This window comes from Leucoraja erinacea, chromosome 34, assembly GCF_028641065.1.
Source record: "Leucoraja erinacea ecotype New England chromosome 34, Leri_hhj_1, whole genome shotgun sequence".
Classification (NCBI taxonomy): domain Eukaryota; kingdom Metazoa; phylum Chordata; class Chondrichthyes; order Rajiformes; family Rajidae; genus Leucoraja; species Leucoraja erinaceus.
In genome coordinates this window covers 17539618-17557499 of record NC_073410.1, presented here as the reverse complement: position 1 = coordinate 17557499, position 17882 = coordinate 17539618, and the positions used below count along the sequence as shown (strand labels likewise).

The window sequence follows — 17882 nt, the reverse complement described above, 5'->3', positions numbered from 1 at the left end:
GAAGAGGGCATCAAAACTGATGGGAGTTGCAGACAGTGAAGAAAATTGTCAACGTATAAAGTGGGATTTAATGTGTGGAGAAATGGCAGATGGAGTACAAGATGTTACACTTTGTTTGGAAGGTCGGATGCAAGGAGAGAGTAGTTAATGGCAAGGCCCTTAGCAACATTGATGTGCAGCGGGATCTTTGGGTCCAATCCATAGCTCCCTGAAAGTGGCAACACGAATAGATAGGAGTGGTTGAAGGGCCTGTTCCTGTGCTGTTCCATGTTCTATATACATACGATAATTAAATAATCTTGACTCTTCCATATTAAATATTAATTTATTCCTTCACAGGATGCTGGTGTCACAGGCAAGGTTGGCATTTAAAGCCCATCCATAATTGTCCTTCAACTGAGAGACTCACTTGGCAAGTTGTGAGGCAGCCCCACATTGATGGGCCCGGATCACAAGGGCCAGACAGGGCATGGACAGCAGGTTAAGTCACAAAGAGCTGGAGTAACTCAGTGGATCAGGCACCATCTCTGCAGAACATTTATCCCTGCTGTTTGACCCCAAGTTACTCCGGCACTTTGTGTCTTTTTTTCTGTAAACCAGCACCTGCAGTTCCTCGTTTCTTCATGAACGGCAGGTTCCCTTCCAAACCAGATGGGTTGTGATGACGATCAGTAGACTTACGATGCTGATATTAACCTGTAACTCCTTCAAGATGATGCAATTCTCCATCCAACAGCATAGGGAGAACTTCACAGCATTTTGCCACCAGTTACTTGAGATATTTTGGATGGGGTTTAAGTGCTGCCTTGCCAGCAGTGGCTACATTCAAAGTGAAAAAAGCAAATGTGAACAAGTTATGAAATGGCAACAAGACTGGAACAAGCTGAGCTGAGGCGTTTGCTGGTCTGGTGAGTTGAAGGAGAAGGTCCCATCCAGTGCGCCAGAGGCTGGCACTGCTGGAACCACCATCAAACCTCCTCAGCAGGATTCGAGCAGAAGGCAGTTCAAAGACCTCGATGAAGAATGTCCTCACAGGTTGCTGGCTGAGGGCAAACAAGCAGAGCGAGCAGCAAACATGGTCCAAGCAGACAGAGCACTAGTTCCAGAACACCAGAAAGGACCTCCCTGCCCCCAACTCCTACACCGCAACACTGTTGGGGATTCTGTCTGGAGATGCATAATAATAAGGCAGCTTCTTATCCTTGTTTCTTTCTGCAATGCGATTTGAAATTTCTTGGAGATTCTTCTGGAAATTTTCCATGGCCTCCTTGACAGGCTGCTCTATGAAATGTTCATCAGGATACGATCCAAGAAATAGCTGCAGAAATAAGCAATTGAAATATTGAAATACAAATCAATGACCAGAACCTGTATGAATTTATACAGTAGAAATAAGGAACTGCAGATGTTGGTTTACCAAAACAATAAAGTGCTGGTGTAACAGTGGGTCAGGGAGCATCCCTGTGGAACATGGATAGACAATATTTTTGGTCAGGACTCTTCTTTAGACTGATTGTAGTGAAGTGTGGGGGTGGGTTGGGGGTGCTGGGGTGGAAAAAGCAAGACTAGAGGAGGGACATGACAAAGCATGGCAGGTAATAGGTCGAAACAGGCACTGGGGGAGTTTGATAAGAAGATGGTTGGACAAAGGCTAGAGACAAAAAGATTGCTGAGTTGCAAATTGAGAAGCTAAAGGATGGAATGCAGGTGGGGGATGGGGGTGGGGGCAGGCGGAGAAATAAGTGTGAGTCTAGGTTGGGAATATGGCAGGGGGGGGTAAAGATAGTGGGTCTGGTGCAGAATGGGGTGGGGAAGGGGGGGGGGTTGTTAGAGGTTACCTACATTTGGAGAACTCAATGTTCATACTGTTAGATTGTAAGGTGTTGAGAATATGAGGTGCTGTTCCTCCAGTTTGCACGTGGCCTCACTCTGGCAATGGAGGAGGCCTAGGACAGAAAGCTCAATATGGGAATGGGAAGGGGAGCAACTGTGAGATCTAGTAGGGCCTTGGTGGACCGAGCGCAACAGTCGCTGAGTCTATGCTTGGACTCGCTGACATACAGGAGGCCACATCAGGAACTGTATGCACTAGATGAGGTTTTGAGGATGTGCACACGGACCTTTATCTCACCTGGAAGGACTGCTGGGATCCCTGGATGGAGGCGAGGGAGGAGATATAAGGACAGGTGTTGCATCTCCTGTGGTTACATATGAAAGTACCTGGGGATTGAGTGGTTTGGGTGGGAAGTGATGAGTGAACCAAGGAGTTGCAGAGTGAGTGGTCTCTGTGGAAGGCTGAAAGGGGTGTAGATGGGAAGATGTGACTGGTTGTGGGATCACGTTGGTGGTGATGGAAATGTTGCTGGATAACGCAGTAGGCGTCAGTCAATCGTCTACCCTGGTGATGGAGACAGAGAACATGAATGGGGAGTGAGGTGTCAGGGATAGTTCAGGTAAATTTAAGGGTAGGATGGAAGTTAGTGGTGAAGTTATTAAAGCCTATGAGTTCTACAAGGGTGTAGTAAGCATCGATGCAGCAGAGACAGAGTCGGGGGATGGTGCTAGTGTATGCCTGGAACATGTACTGTTCAACTTGCCCAACAAAAGGCTGGGGCCCAATGCTACACCTTTAACTTGGATAAAGTGAGAGGAGTCAAATGAGAAGTTGTTGAGGGTGAGGACAAAGTTCTGCCAGGAGAAGGAGTGTTAGTTGGGTGAAAGTGGTTGGGTCTCTGCTTGAGGAAGAACCAAAGGGCCATGAGACCTTCCTTATGGGAAATGGTGTAAAGGGAATGGATGTTCTTTTATACAGCATTTTATAATGCAGTGAAATGGCCTCAGGCACTGCTCAGCAAAGTGTCACTGAGTCACGTGAGGAGTTACTCGGACAGGTGGATAAGGATGGGTCGATGAAGGATCTTTACGGTGTGAAAGATACACAGGGAGGTTGCAAAGGGAATACCAGAGTCTGGTTGAAGACATCGCCTCTGAAAGGACAGAGACTGTTTTGAGAGTACCTCATAATGTGGAAATGCTTGAAGGTAAGCATCATAGTTATACAGCATAGAAACAGGCCCTTCAGCCCAACTCCTGTGCTGACCTAGATGCCCCATCTATGTTAGTCCAATATAAAGGGTGAGAGTGATTCCAGACACTGGCATGGGTCGGGTCATGGAGAGATCTATGTACCAAGGTGACAAAGTTGCAACCAAAACATTGTTTAATCATGATCAAAACTCAGATGCTCTTCATATTTCAATACTGAGGGGAATCAGATTGTGATCCAGGGACCATGTTGTCACTGGGACAGTGGCTGTAGTGAGGAATGGGTGGGTAGATTCCCCAACCACCAGCCCTTCCCCGAGCAGGAAAATGCTTCAGAGCTTCCAGTTGAGGTGGTATCAATAACGAAAGAAATGAGGTGTGGGCTGCCCACAGGAGGAGGGACAGAACTGTGGAGAACATTGACTGTAAAAAGGGAGAATAATTAAATGAGAGATTGGGAAGAGGTGGGATGAGAGACAGGGGAAAAGAGGGAAGGTGAGGAAAACTAAAGGCTTTGGGGTAGAGCTTGATCTTTATTCTCTCAATTATCGATTCACCTCGTGCTCCAAACATGTCGATAACACACAGGCAGATGAGCCTGTTTGGATGGTTGGACCCTCAGCCTGTTTCAGTGACATACATCTCTCCTTCTGTAGTTGTACAGAGCCCTAGTGAGACCACACCTGGAGTATTGTGTGCAGTTTTGGTCCCCTAATTTGAGGAAGGACATTCTTGCTATTGAGGGAGTGCAGCGTAGGTTTACAAGGTTAATTCCTGGGATGGCGGGACTGTCATATGCTAAGAGAATGGAGCAGCTGGGCTTGTATACTATGGAGTTTAGGAGGATGAGAGGGATTCTCATTGAAACATATGAGATTGTTAAGGGTTTGGACACACGCTAGAGGCAGGAAACATGTTCCCGATGTTGGTGGAGTCCAGAACCAGGGGCCACAGTTTAAGAATAAGGAGTAAGCCATTTGGAACGGAGACGGGGAAACACTTTTTCTCACAGAGAGTGGTGAATCTGGGGAATTCTCTGCCTCAGAGGGCGGTGGAGGCAGGTTCTCTGGATGCTTTCAAGAGAGAGCTAGATAGGGCTCTTAAAAATAGCGTAGTCAGGGAATATGGGGAGAAGGCAGGAACGGGGTACTGATTGGGGATGATCAGCCATGATCACATTGAATAGCCAAATGGCCTCCTCCTGCACCTATTGTCTATTGTTTATTGTCTATTGTCTATTGAATGTGACTTACCTCGTTGTCCTGGAACTGGCTGAGTGCCCACACTGCGCCCAGATGCCAACATGACCGCCCCCTGTCTGGTAAACTCTCTATGATGTACTCCACGTCCACAACCTCCTTCTCTGAGGGTGGAGGACGCCGCATTGTGGGTGGGGCGTTCGGGATCCAGGAGCACCAGTCATACTATGAACACAGAACATTCAGTTGAGGAATGTACATTCAAGTTGGTTTCCTCTTTCTTGGCTGTTCAGTTACAGAAGGTGATGTCTAGTTGCTGCAAGAGTCTAACGTGTGCATGGGAGGTGATGATTCTATTACCTGTGACACCTCACACCAGTGTCTCTCCATTTTATAGGCGCTGTTGAATAGCCAGGCTAAACCTACAGGGCCAAGAGCTGCAATCCACTGGGCACCTTCCTGAAACAAGTAACTAGATGGGGATGGGCAGATATACCACTGCTTGATGGAGACATGGGAGAATGCAGATGCTGCAATTTACTTTAGTTTAGTGAAACAGGCCCTTCGGCCCACCATGTCCATGACAATCATCGATCACCTGTTCACGCTAGTTCTATGTTATCCCACTTTCTCATCCATTCCCCACACATTAGGGGCAATTTACAGAGGGTGATTAACCTACAAACCCGCACGCCTTTGGAGTGTGTAAAGAAACCGAAGATCTCGGAGAAAACCCACACAGGTCACAGGGAGAACGTACAAACTCTGTACAGACAGTAGGTTCACCAGGTTAATTCCTGGGATGGCTGGACTTACATATGATGAAAGAATGGATCGGCTGGGCTTAAATTCACTGGAATTTAGAAGGATGAGAGGCTATCTTGTAGAAACATGTAAAATTATTAAGTGATTGGACTGGCTAGATACAGGAAAAATGTTCCCCATGCTGCGGGTGTCCCGAACCAGGGGTCGCAGTTTAAGAATAAGGGAGTAGGCCATTTAGGACTGAGATAAGGAAAACCTTTTTCATCCAGAGAGTTGTGGAATTCTCTGCCGCAGAAGGCAGTGGAGGCCAATTCGCTGGATGTATTCAAGAGAGAGTTAGATATAGCTCTTGGGGCTAACGGAATCGAGGGATATGGGGGAATAAGTAGGAACAGGGTACCATTTCTGGATGATCAGCCATGATCATATTGAATGGTGGTGCTGGCTCAAAGGGCTGAATGGTCTATTCCTGCACCTACTTTCTATGTTTTATGTTTCTATACTCAATAATCTAACTGATGGAGGCCCATTCGCCAAAAGCCATCTTGACCATCCTATCTACCTGTGAGGCCACGTTTTAAAAGCTATGTGCCTGCACATAGATCCCTCTGCTCTACAACACTCCCTAGAGTCCTGCCATTCGCTGTGTAGGTCCTGCACTTGTTAGACTTCCCAAACCACCTCAAATTTCTCTGAACTAAATTCCATCAACCATTCCTCAGCTCACCTACCCATATATAACCATATAACCATATAACAATTACAGCACGGAAACAGGCCATCTCGGCCCTACAAGTCCGTGCCGACAACTTTTTTTCCCTTAGTCCCACCTGCCTGCACTCATACCATAACCCTCCATTCCCTTCTCATCCATATGCCTATCCAATTTATTTTTAAATGATACCAACGAACCTGCCTCCACCACTTCCACTGGAAGCTCATTCCACACCGCTACCACTCTCTGAGTAAAGAAGTTCCCTCTCATGTTACCCCTAAACTTCTGTCCCTTAATTCTGAAGTCATGTCCTCTTGTTTGAATCTTCCCTATTCTCAATCAGCCAGTCAGTCAAGATCTATAAAATTACCCCATATCCTCCAGCAGTCGAAGGAATCAAGTCCCAGCCTTCTCAACATTACTCTATAGTTCAGGCCCTCTCCTCTTGGTTACTCATAAATTTTTTCTGCACCCTTTCCAGCTTAAAAACGTACCTGCCCAAAATTGACTGCAGCATGCTGGCAGGAAGTGGTGAATATTATCACGGTCACGTACTCGATGAGCTTCCGAATCGTCTTCACTGATTTAGGGAATCCTGTGGTTGGAAAATTAATAATTATGTTAATTATGTTAAATGTAAAGATACTAAAATCTTGACAAAGATGTATCAGTCATGATTCGTATTTCACTTGGGTAGCTTAGAACCCAATAATATAAACACTGATTTCTCCAATATTAGGTAACTGACCTACAAACACCACCCCCACTTTATCCCCTTTTTCTACCCTGTTCCCTACCTGGATACACATCCATTTCTCCCTCCCGCTGCCCCTCCATCCCCCCTCTCCCGCTCCCACCCAATCCTTCCACCTACAGTATATTCCTTCCTCTGGCTTTTCACATTTCATGCCTCTTCTACCCTTCTCTCCTTATTTGCCTCGCGCTTGTCGAACATAGAGCACAGGTCGAGTGCCACGAGTTACCTGAACGTTTATTGTCTTTGAGCCCATAGACAAACACGTCCTTCACAAAGGCCTGCAGCTCAGTGTCTGTCTGAACAGCTTCATCATCATCGTAATATATGTTGACTATCTCTGTGGCAAAGCTGTTGGGAACAAGTTGACATTCCTAAATAATACAGCACTATATGTTGAAAGACCAAAAGGCCAGAATACCTGACAACACATTTAATGCTGCTCCATTCACCCTTGTTCGCTGTCTCAACACAACACCTGCTTCTTCCCACTACTCCCAGTCTTGCCCCTCGTTCCCAGTTGCCCCCCCAAATCCAACCACTCCCCCATCTCTCCCCAACTCCCAATCTCCCTCCACCTGATCTCCCCCTCACTCTCAATCTCCCTCGTACCCCCAATCTGCCCAGGACGCCTAATCCTACATTCTAGCCCAATCCTACTTCCCTTTCAATCTCCCCACCCCACTCCATTTCCCCCACTCCACCCCCAATCTCTCCATCAGATCCCCTCAAGGCCTCCTCTGTTCCACAGGGAACAACCCTGGATTCTCCAGTCTCCCCAACAACAGCAGTCTCCCTTCCAAGAATGCTTTCAGTGAACCTCTCTGTACACTCTCCGAGGCCTGAGGTGTGGCGTCTGAGGTACATAGGTTCCACCATCCAGGCAGTGTGCAATTAATCAATCAATCAATCAATCAATCAACCTTTATTGTCATCTTGCAAGCAACAAGTACAGTGCAAAATGAAAAGACGTTTCCCAGTGAATAGCGGAGCCTCGCACATGAAATTTAAAAACACTTCACACATAATAACACTAAAAAAAACAATCCAGTCCCTGATGGAACAGTATAAATAGTTAAAAGCAGGTAAAAAACACAATGTTAAAATACAGTAAACCAATCATAAAAAATGTCCGGGGCCGCTGATTTGAGTGGCCAGTGCCAGTATTAAAGTGTCCGTGCCAGCCGCAGAGTCAAGTCAAGTGACTGTGAGTGCAGAGTGACTGTTTAGCAGCCTCACAGCCTGTGGTAGGAAGCTGTTTAGCAGTCTTGTAGTCCGGGCTTTGATGCTTCGATATCTCTTGCCTGATTGCAGGAGATCCAGGTATATGTGGAGGGGGTGCAGTTTGTCCTTGGCAATTCTCTGTGCTTTCTTCAGACAGCGGCTCTGGAACAGTTCTTGTACCGAGGGAGGGAGACGCCAATTCCTCTCTGCTCCCCTTACCCTCTGCAGAGCCTTCCTGTCCGAGCAGTGGCAGGTGCAGTACCACGTATTTATGCAGTACGTGAGTACAGACTCCACCGTGCCCCTGTAGAAAGTCCTGAGGATGTTGGTGGGGAGTGAGGCCTGTTTTAGTTTCCTCAGGAAGTGCAGTCGCTGATGGGCCCGTTTGACGGTCCCAGTGGTGTTCCTGGACCAGGTGAGGCTGTCCGTTATTTGCACACCGAGGAACTTTATGTTCTCCACTCTCTACACTGCAGTGCCACTAATGTTGAGCGGTGTATGCTCTGGCTGCGCCCTCCTGAAGTCGACAACCATCTCCTTAGTTTTGTCGACATTCAATTCCAGGTTATTTTTGCCGCTCCAGTCCACCAGTTGTTCTACTTCCTCCCTGTACATTGTTTCGTCATCTCCACTGATGAGTCCCACCACTGTAGTGTCGTCCGCGAACTTTATGATTTTATTGTCCCTGAATCTGGCAGCACAGTCATGTGTGAGCAGTGTGAACAACAGCGGGCTGAGCACACAGCCTTGAGGGGAGCCGGTGCTCAGCGTGATCGAGCCTGAAGTGTTCTTGCCAACACGGACTGACTGCGGTCTCTCTGTCAGAAAGTCCAAGATCCAGTGACACAGGGTGGTGTTGAGACCCAGCAGGGTTAGTTTCTCCACAAGTCTCTGTGGGAGATGTATTAAACGCTGAGCTGAAGTCAATGTACAGGATTCTGGCGTAGGTTTTTTGTTTTCCAGATGCGTCATTACTGTGTGCAGCGTGGTAGAGATGGCATCCTCTGTAGAACGGTCGGGTCGATAGGCAAACTGGAGGTGGTCTAACGATGAGGGGAGGCTGGCAGCAATGTGGGGTTTCACCAGGCGTTCAAAACAATTCATTATTATTGGGGTCAGGGCGACAGGGCGGTAGTCATTTAGGCAGGCAACCACTGGTTTTCTTAGCTATGGGGATTATCGTGGAAGTTTTGAGGCATGTGGGGACAATGGCCTGACTAAGGGAGATGTTAAAGATGTCTGTTAGCACATCTGCTAACTCCTCAGCACATTCCTTTAGCACACGTCCTGGGATGTTGTCGGGTCCGACTGCTTTCCACGGGTTGACCTTAGACAGGATTCTCCGTGTGTCCATTTTGTCTATGGTCAGGACCGGTTGGTCGGTTTGTAGGCAGGGGCTGGCTCTCCTCTTGGGGTGTGGTGTTTGCTGCATCAAAACGTGCAAAGAAGTTGTTTAGTTTATCTGGGAGAGAAGTGTCCATGTCGGTTACCTGCTGCCTTGCCTTGTACCCCGTCAGTGTTTCGATTCCCTTCCACATCCTCCTGGTGTCTCCTGTGTCGCAGAGGTGTCCCTGGATTTTCCCCGTGAAGGCACGTTTCGCTGCCCTGATTCCTTTTCCCAGTGCAGTCCTGGTGGATCGGAGAGCGGCTGTGTTACCGGCTCTGTAGGCTGCATCACGAGACCTCAGCAGCGAGCGCACCTCTGCTGTCATCCATGGCTTTTGTTTCCACGTGCAGTGAAAGTTTTCATGATGGTGACATCCTCAGTGCACTTGGCAATGTAGCTGGTTACAGTCTCTGCTCCTCGATGTTGATGAGGTCATCATAGGATGCTGCTGTCCTGAACACATCCCAGTCAGTGTGCAGGAAGCAATCCTGCAGTGCTGAGGCTGCTCCCTCTGGCCAGACCCTGGTGTGTTTTCTCTCCGCTCTGACTTGTTTTTGCAGAGGTCTGTAGGCTGGTGTTAAAAACACTGAAATGTGGTCCGAGTGGCCCAGGTGAGGGCGTGGGGCTGCCTTGTAAGCCTCTGGGGTGTTGGTGTAAACCAAGTCCAAGATGTTCTCTCCCCTGGTCTCAAAATCCACATATTGCTTGAATTTTGGGAGCACAGTCTTAAGGCTGGTGTGATTAAAATCCCCGGCCACCACAATGAAGCTGTCAGGATGTTTGGTCTGGAACTCACTGACGGCGTCATGCAGGGCTCCCAGTGCTTCGTTGGCCTTAGAATTTACATTTGCACTTGGTGCAACATATACAGCCACAACAAAAACAATGGAGAATTCCCTCGGCAGATAGAAAGGTCTGAGAATTTGAGAATCACAATGTCCTACACACTGAAGTCCTAGAAATAACTGACTGGGGAAAGTCATGGCCCAGCCACATTCCCCTGCAAGCGAACGCTGCCCTTCAAGGTAATTTTCCCCTCTCATTCATTGTTCCCTGTTTCCATCTTCTGCCCAAGCTTTTACAACCCTTTTTATTGCGTGATTTCCTATCTTAACAGCAAGAGGTGTTTTTTTTTTAAATTTTTGATGATTTAATGAAGAAATGTTCTTAATGTGGAAGATGTCGAATTCCTGTGTTCAGGTTTAGTTTAGTGATACAGCTCAGATAATTTTGATTAAAATCCTTGGAATCACACATAATTGCATGCCGGCTTTTACTAATGAACGCCCACTTGCCCAGGTGATTGCTAATTCTGACCCGGATGATCCTCTAATTCTAGACCAACTGCAGCCCAACTCGTCCACGGCAACCGAGATGCCCCATCTGAGCCGTTTGCCTGCATTTGGCCCATATCTCTCTGAACCTTTTCCATCCATGTACCTGTGGAAGTGTCTCTGAAATGTTGTTATAGTATCTGCCTCAATTACCTCCTCTGGTGTGTCCACCACCCTCTGAGTAAAAACTTGCCCCTCAGCTGGCTATTAAATCTTGCCCGTCTCATCTTATAAAGGGTGCATAATGAGTGATCCTCCAGTCCTCAGGTACCAGCCCAGCATTAACTCACCCTATCACAGCATCCCAGACCACCATTGCATCATCCCTGTAGTGATAGTATGGCAGACTCTCCTTGCTCTCAACTCCCCGCATCTTGATGGCCTCAGGAAAGCAGAGTGACTGGAACGTGAGGTCCTCCATGGCACGCTGCACCATGCGGACATGACCACCGCCGCCAGTGCCGTTCGCCTGTTTGGGGTGAAAGGACATCCGCTGAAAGTTCTGGGGTGGGAGACCCGGATGCAGGGGGATCTCCCGTGTCGTATTGGCACCATTCAACATGTGCGGGCACACCACCGCGATGTGGCCCCTGGTGAGTTGGTTCACACATCCAAGCCCCATCAGTGGACTTCTGTTTTATCATCTAGCCTCACACACTGGATGGTGCATCTCCAGTGTCTGTACAACAGTGTACAGTGTCCTCCATAATGTTTGGGACAAAGACCCATCATTTATTTATTTGCCTCTATACTCCACAATTTGAGATTTGCAATAGAAAAAAAATCACATGTGGTTAAAGTGCTCATTGTCAGATTTTATTAAAGGCCATTTTTATACATTTTGGTTTTACCAAGTAGAAATTACAGCTGTGTTTATACACAGTCCCCCCATTTCAGGGCACCATCATGTTTGAGACACATGGCTTCACAGGCGTTTGTAATTGCTCAGGTGTGTTTAATTGCCTCCTTAATGCAGGTATAAGAGAGCTCTCAGCACCTAGTCTTTCCTCCAGTCTTTCCGTCACCTTCAGAAACTTTTATTGCTGTTTATCAACATGAGGGCCAAAGTTGTGCCAATGAAAGTCAAAGAAGCCATTATGAGACTGAGAAACAAGAATAAAGCTGTTAGAGACGTCAGCCAAACCTTAAGCTTACCAAAATCAACTGTTTGGAACATCATTAAGAAGAAAGAAAGCTTGGTGAGCACTGGTGAGCTTACTAATCGCAAAGGGACTGGCAGGCCAAGGAAGACCTGCACAGCTGATGTCAGAAGAATTCTCTCATTAATAAAGAAAAATCCACAAACACCTGTCCGACAGATCAGAAACACTCTTCAGGAGTCAGGTGTGGATTTGTCAATGACCACTGTCCGCAGAAGACTTCATGAACAGAAATACAGAGGCTACACTGCAAGATGCAAACCATTGGTTAGCTGCAAAAATAGGATGGCCAGGTTACAATTTGCCAAGAAGTACTTAAAAGAGCAACCATACTTCTGGAAAAAAAGGTCTTTTGGACAGATGAGACGAAGATTAACTTACATCAGAGTGATGGCAAGAGCAAAGTATAGAGGAGAGAAGGAACTGCCCAAGATCCAAAGCATACCACCTCATCTGTGAAACACGGTGCTGGGGGTGTTATGGCTAGGGCATGTATGGCTGCTGAAGGTACTGGCTCACTTCATTGATGATGCTGATGGTAGTGGCACAATGAATTCTGAAGTGTATAGACACATCCTATCTGCTCAAGTTCAAATAAATGCCTCAAAACTCATTGGCCGGCGGTTCATTCTACAGCAAGACAATGATCCCAAACATACTGCTAAAGCAACAAAGAAGTTTTTCAAAGTTAAAAAATGGTTATTTCTTGAGTGGCCAAGTCAATCACCCGATCTGAACTCAATTGAACATGCCTTTCATATGTTGAAGAGAAAACTGAAGGAAACTAGCCCCCAAAACAAGCATAAGCTAAAGATGGCTGCAAATACAGGCCTGGCAGAGCATCACCAGAGAAGACACCCAGCAACTGGTGATGTCCATGAATCGCAGACTTCAAGCTGTCATTGCATGGAAAGGATATGCAACAAATTCTAAACATGACTACTTTCATTTACACGACATTGCTGTGTCCCAAACATTATGGTGCCCTGAAATGGGGGGGCTATGCACAAACACTGCTGTAATTTCTACATGGTGAAACAAAAATGTATTAAAATACCCTTTATTAAAATTTGATAATGTGCCCTTTGAACACATGTGATGTTTCTATTACAAATCTCAAATTGTGAAGTACAGAGGCAAATAAATAAATGATGGGTCTTTGTCCCAAACATTATGGAGGGCAATGTACACAGGTCCTCTGACCATCACTGCTCCATCCTACCTTTGATCTAATAAATGCATACAACAATAGTAAATAAAACTATAACTATAAATGAGGAAGAGCACTTCCATCTGTTCTGTCCATCTCTCCATCTGTGCTGGAATTGGCCATTTCTGCTGGAAGTCATCCATTTAGGTATGTGAAGAGGAAACAATTAGTTAAGGCCAAAGTTGAATCCTTGAAGACTGAAAAAGGTGATTTTATTATGGGGAACAAGGAAATGGCAGACAAGCTGAACAGGTACTCTGACTCTGTCTTCACTAAGGGAGAAACAAACAATCTCCCTGATGTACTAGTGGCCAGAGGATCTAGGGTGATGGAGGAACTGAAGGAAATCCACATTAGGCAGGAAATGGTGTTGGGCAGACTGATTGGAATAAAGGCTGATAAATCCCCAGGGCCTGATGGTCTGCATCCCAGGGTACTTAAGGAAGTGGCTAGAAATCGTGGACGCATTGGTGATCATTTTCCAATGTTTTATAGATTCAGGATCAGTTCCTGTGGATTGGAGGGTAGCTAATGTTATCCCACTTTTTTAAAAAGGCGGAAGAGAGAAAACAGGGAATTATAGACCAGTTAGCCTGACATCGATGGTGGGGAAGATGCTGTAGTCAATTATAAAATATCAAATAGCGGCACATTTGGATAGCAGTAACAGGATCGGTCCGAGTCAACATGGATTTACGAAGGGGAAATCATGCTTGTCTAATCTTCTGGAATTTTTTGAGGATGTAACAATAGGAAAATGGACAAGGGAGAGTTAGTGGATGTAGTGTACCTGGACATTCAGAAAGCATTTGATAAGGTCCCACAGAGGAGATTAGTGGGCAAAATTAGAGCACATGGTATTGGGGGTAGGGTACTGACATGGATAGATAATTGGTTGGCAGACAGGAAACAAAGGGTACGGATAAACAGGTCCCTTTCAGAATGGCAGGCAGTGACAAGTGAGGTAGCGCAAGGCTCGGTGACGGGACCGCAGCTATTTACAGTATACATTAATGATTTAGATTAAGGGATTACAAGTAACATTAGCAAATTTGCAGATGACACAAAGCTGGGTGGCAGGGTGGACTGTGCGGAGGATGCTATGAGGATGCAGGGTGACTTGGACAGGTTGGGGGAGTGGGCAGATGCATGGCAGTTGCAGTTTAATAAATGTGAGGTTATCCACTTTGGTGGCAAAAACAGGAAGACTATTATCCGAATTATGTCAAATTGGGAAAAGGGGAAGTACAGCGAGATCTGGAGGTCCTTGTTCATCAGTCATTGAAAGTAAGCATGGTACAGCAGGCAGTGAAGAAAGCGAATGTCATGTTGGCCTTCCTAACAAGAGGAGTTGAGTATAGGAGCAAATAAGTCCTTCTGCACTTGTACAGGGCCCTATTGAGACCACACCTGAAGTATTATGTGCAGTTTTGGTCTCCAAATTTGAGGAAGAACATTCTTGCTATTGAAAGAGTGCAGCTTATGTTCATGAGGTTAATTCCTGGGATGGGGGGGACTTTCATACGTAGATAGAATGGAGTGGTTGGGCTTGTATACTCTGGAATCTAGAAGGATGAGAGGGTATCATATTGAAGCATAAGATTATTAAGGGTTTGAACACACTAGAGGCAGGAAACATTTTCCCAATGTTTGGAGAGTCCAGAACCAGGGACCACTGTTTAAGAATAAGGGATAAGCTAGTTAGAACAGAGATGTGAAAAAACTTTTTCACACAGAGAGTTGTGAATCTGTGGAATTCTCTGCCTCAGAAGGCAGTGGAGGTCAATTCTTTGGAGGCTTTCAAGAGAAAGTTAGATAGAACTCTTAAAGATAGCAGAGACAAGGGATATGGGGAGAAGGCAGGAACGGGGTACTGATTGTGGATGATCAGCCATGATCACAGTAAATGGCAGTGCTGTCTCGAAGGGCCGAATGGCCTACTCCTGCACCTATTGTCTATGGTCTATTGTCTATTTGTGATATTGGAGACACCAGGAACTGCAGATGCTGGAATCCTGAGATAAACACAAAGTGCTGGAGGAACTCAGGAGTCAGGCAACTGAGGAGGGAAATGGATAGTTTCGGGTCAGGACCCTACTTCAGCCCTGAAGATCAGACTTTCTTCAGTGTGAAGAAGGGTGCCGTCCCGAAACATCATCTGTCCATTCCCCCCACAGATGCTGCCTGACCCACTGGATTCCTCTGGCACTTTCTGTTTTGCATGTGTGATATTGACTCAGTTTCTCCCTCTTTATTTGCATGGTCTGACCTATTTGGCACATCTCAAAGCCCCAGTCCCTTCCATATCCCGTAATCCCCTCACTAACCTCTCCCATTAACCCACAGACTGTACAAACTCTACAACCTCTCCTCATGGCCCCCTTAGACTCAGCCCATCACAAATATTCCCTTGATCCTCCCCACATTCCCTGTAGCTTTAAACGTTTCCCCTCTTACTCAGTTATAGTGTCATACAGCACAAAAATGGCCCTTTGGCCCAACTTGCCAATGCCGACCAAGATGCCGCAACTTACCCACATTTGGCCCATAATCCCTCTTAACCATTGCTATCCATATACCTGGCCAAATGTGTTTTAAATGTTATAGTACCAGCTTCAACTACTCTGGCAGCTCGTTCCATATTCCCACCTCCGTCTGTGTGAAACTGTTGCCTTTCAAGTTCCTATTTAATCTTTCTCCTCTCATCTTAAATCTATGTCCTCTGATACATGCAGAGTTGTTACAAAACCTACCATCAGCGGCACTCCAGCTCTGCCACTGCCTGTGCGGGCGATTCCGGAGGCTTTGAGGGGGGGAGGAGGGCGTGATTAAAATGCAGGTTTGCATTGGTTGTTAGAGAGGGATTTCCTCGGGCTGCTAGCAGATGAAGAAAAATCGTACGCGCTTCTCTTCCTGGTTTAAAAAAAAAATTTGCTGCACCATTGCGTCGCTGGATTGAACTTAAAAGCGACTAAAAACGCCTTCATCACCTTCAACCACGGATCGCAATATCAGGACAAAACACAAGGTATGTCGTGGATTTAACATATTATTTTGCTTTTTGGTGTGGCTTCATTTTAATCTTAAGATGCGAAAAATGTTATTTAGGCCCACGTACGAATCGGCCATGTCATGCCTGCCGATATGGGCTTAAATGTATGGCAATGGCAACATTCCAATCGATCACATTCCAGAAACATCCACTCTCATGATAATCAAATTCATTATTCTTTTGCACAATCATGTCATAAGAACATCTAAATTTTGTGTTATTGTCCATCCATGATCAATATTTTCATTCCAAATATCCACAGTACAGTTTTAGACAGATGTCTTGTCCAAAAAATAACAATTTTGATTATCTTGAGAGTGGATGTTTCTGGATTAATTTATGGGAATTAAACATTAAATTCCTTTCATTTGGCAGAAAAATTCATGATATAGTGAGATTTAAAAATCATGTTATTTTGTGAATTCTTGTGTGAATGGGATCCGTTTGTTATTTATTATTTGGATACTGAGGCTATTTAAAAATTTTAGCCTTTTCTTAAGAAATGGATAGACGTTTAGATCTAGTAATTGAATTTAGATGAATTAGATGAATTTAATTGATTTGATGAAACTGATGAATATGAATTTTTTGTTGGGTATTTACTATTTGTTTTACCGTTTAACTTTATCATTTCTACCTTTTTTTCTAAAACTGCAAATAATAACTTGTTTCTGTTTATGCTGTTCAGTGTTTTTTTTTCTTTACATTTTAAACAGATGTCTCCGAAGAAGAAATGCAAAATTGTCAATCCAAGTGCCCAGTAAAAGAGACTGATTTAGACAGTATTCGCAGAGATTAGCTGAATTTGGACTATTCCAAATGTGATGATCTACAGGACATTCCTAATGGGAAAGTAGTGGGCAGAAAGGCATGTAATGCGTGGTTTGAAGACCAAAAACTTGTAGTTTACAAAATTGAAAAGTTGAGGAAAAACAAGGCGATGCTTATTGGTTACAATCTGAGGAGTATGATGATGCTACTGATTATGATATGTCAATGTACCAGCTAGCAACTGATCTTCTCCATAAAGACTTGGTCTATTGTTAGAAATTGTAATTTATCTGTTATGGACTTACAGCACATAATACGATAATATTACAGTTCTGATCTTGAGAATATCACACTTTTGAAATTTCAAGGCAGTCTGGGTGTTTATTACTATTTCCGTCACAATGGTCAATTTTGTAATTAACTACAATAAGGTAATTAACTAATTATATGCTTTTAATTTCAGGTCATCCAAGTACGATTGTTTCATATTTGTATCAGAATGCTTCAATCTATAATAACTGAAAATTTCATTCAGTTCTCTTAATTGTTAAGAAAGTTATGGGCTTTTGACTCTCCTCAATCACAGCTTTTGTGTTAAGTCAATGGAAAAGCAATAGGGAACAAGATGCTAATTTCCGAGTATGAAAATGGCCATATCTTTTTTAATACTGAAGATATGAAAGTGAATTAGGTATCAAATTAAAGGTATTTTTATGCTTTATCCGATGGGATAAATTACAGGCTTGATTTTTAAAATGTCAACATTTTGTAACAATCCTAATACATGAATCCCATATTCTGGATATAATACTTTGTGCATTTGCCCCGATCTATTCCCTCATGATCTTATACACCTCTACAAGATCACCCCTCATCATCCTGTATTGCATGGAACAACAATCCCTGCCTGCCCAGTCCCTCATTATAGCTCACACTCTCTCAAGGCCTGGCAACATCTTTGTAAATCTTCTCTGCACTCTTTCCAGCTTAACAACATCCTTCTAATAGCAAGCTTACCAAAGTTTAACGCAATACTCCAAATATGGCCTGACCAATGTCTTGTACAACTATAACATAACATCCCAACTTCTATACTCAATACCCTGACTGATGAAGACCAATGTGCCAAAAGCCTTCTTGGCCACCCTATCTACCCGTGATGCCACTTTCAAGGAACTATGTAGCTGCATTCCTATGTCCCTCTGTTCAACCACACTCCCCAGGGCCCTGCCATTCACTGTGAAGGTCCTGCCCTGGTTTGATTTC

At 45.0% G+C, this 17882-nt stretch overlaps 1 protein-coding gene across 1 annotated transcript in view; it reads right to left on the bottom strand.

The window, feature by feature from the left end:
• Positions 1-311: 311 nt before the first annotated feature.
• Positions 312-17882, bottom strand: part of LOC129713061 (polyunsaturated fatty acid 5-lipoxygenase-like) — an 86806-nt gene continuing 69235 nt past the window's right edge. Inside the window, 5 exon segments of the mRNA XM_055661940.1 lie at positions 312-1318; positions 4299-4469; positions 6219-6319; positions 6708-6829; positions 10714-10892. Coding sequence (XP_055517915.1) covers positions 1139-1318; positions 4299-4469; positions 6219-6319; positions 6708-6829; positions 10714-10892 — 753 coding nt within the window. The 3' untranslated portion in view covers positions 312-1138.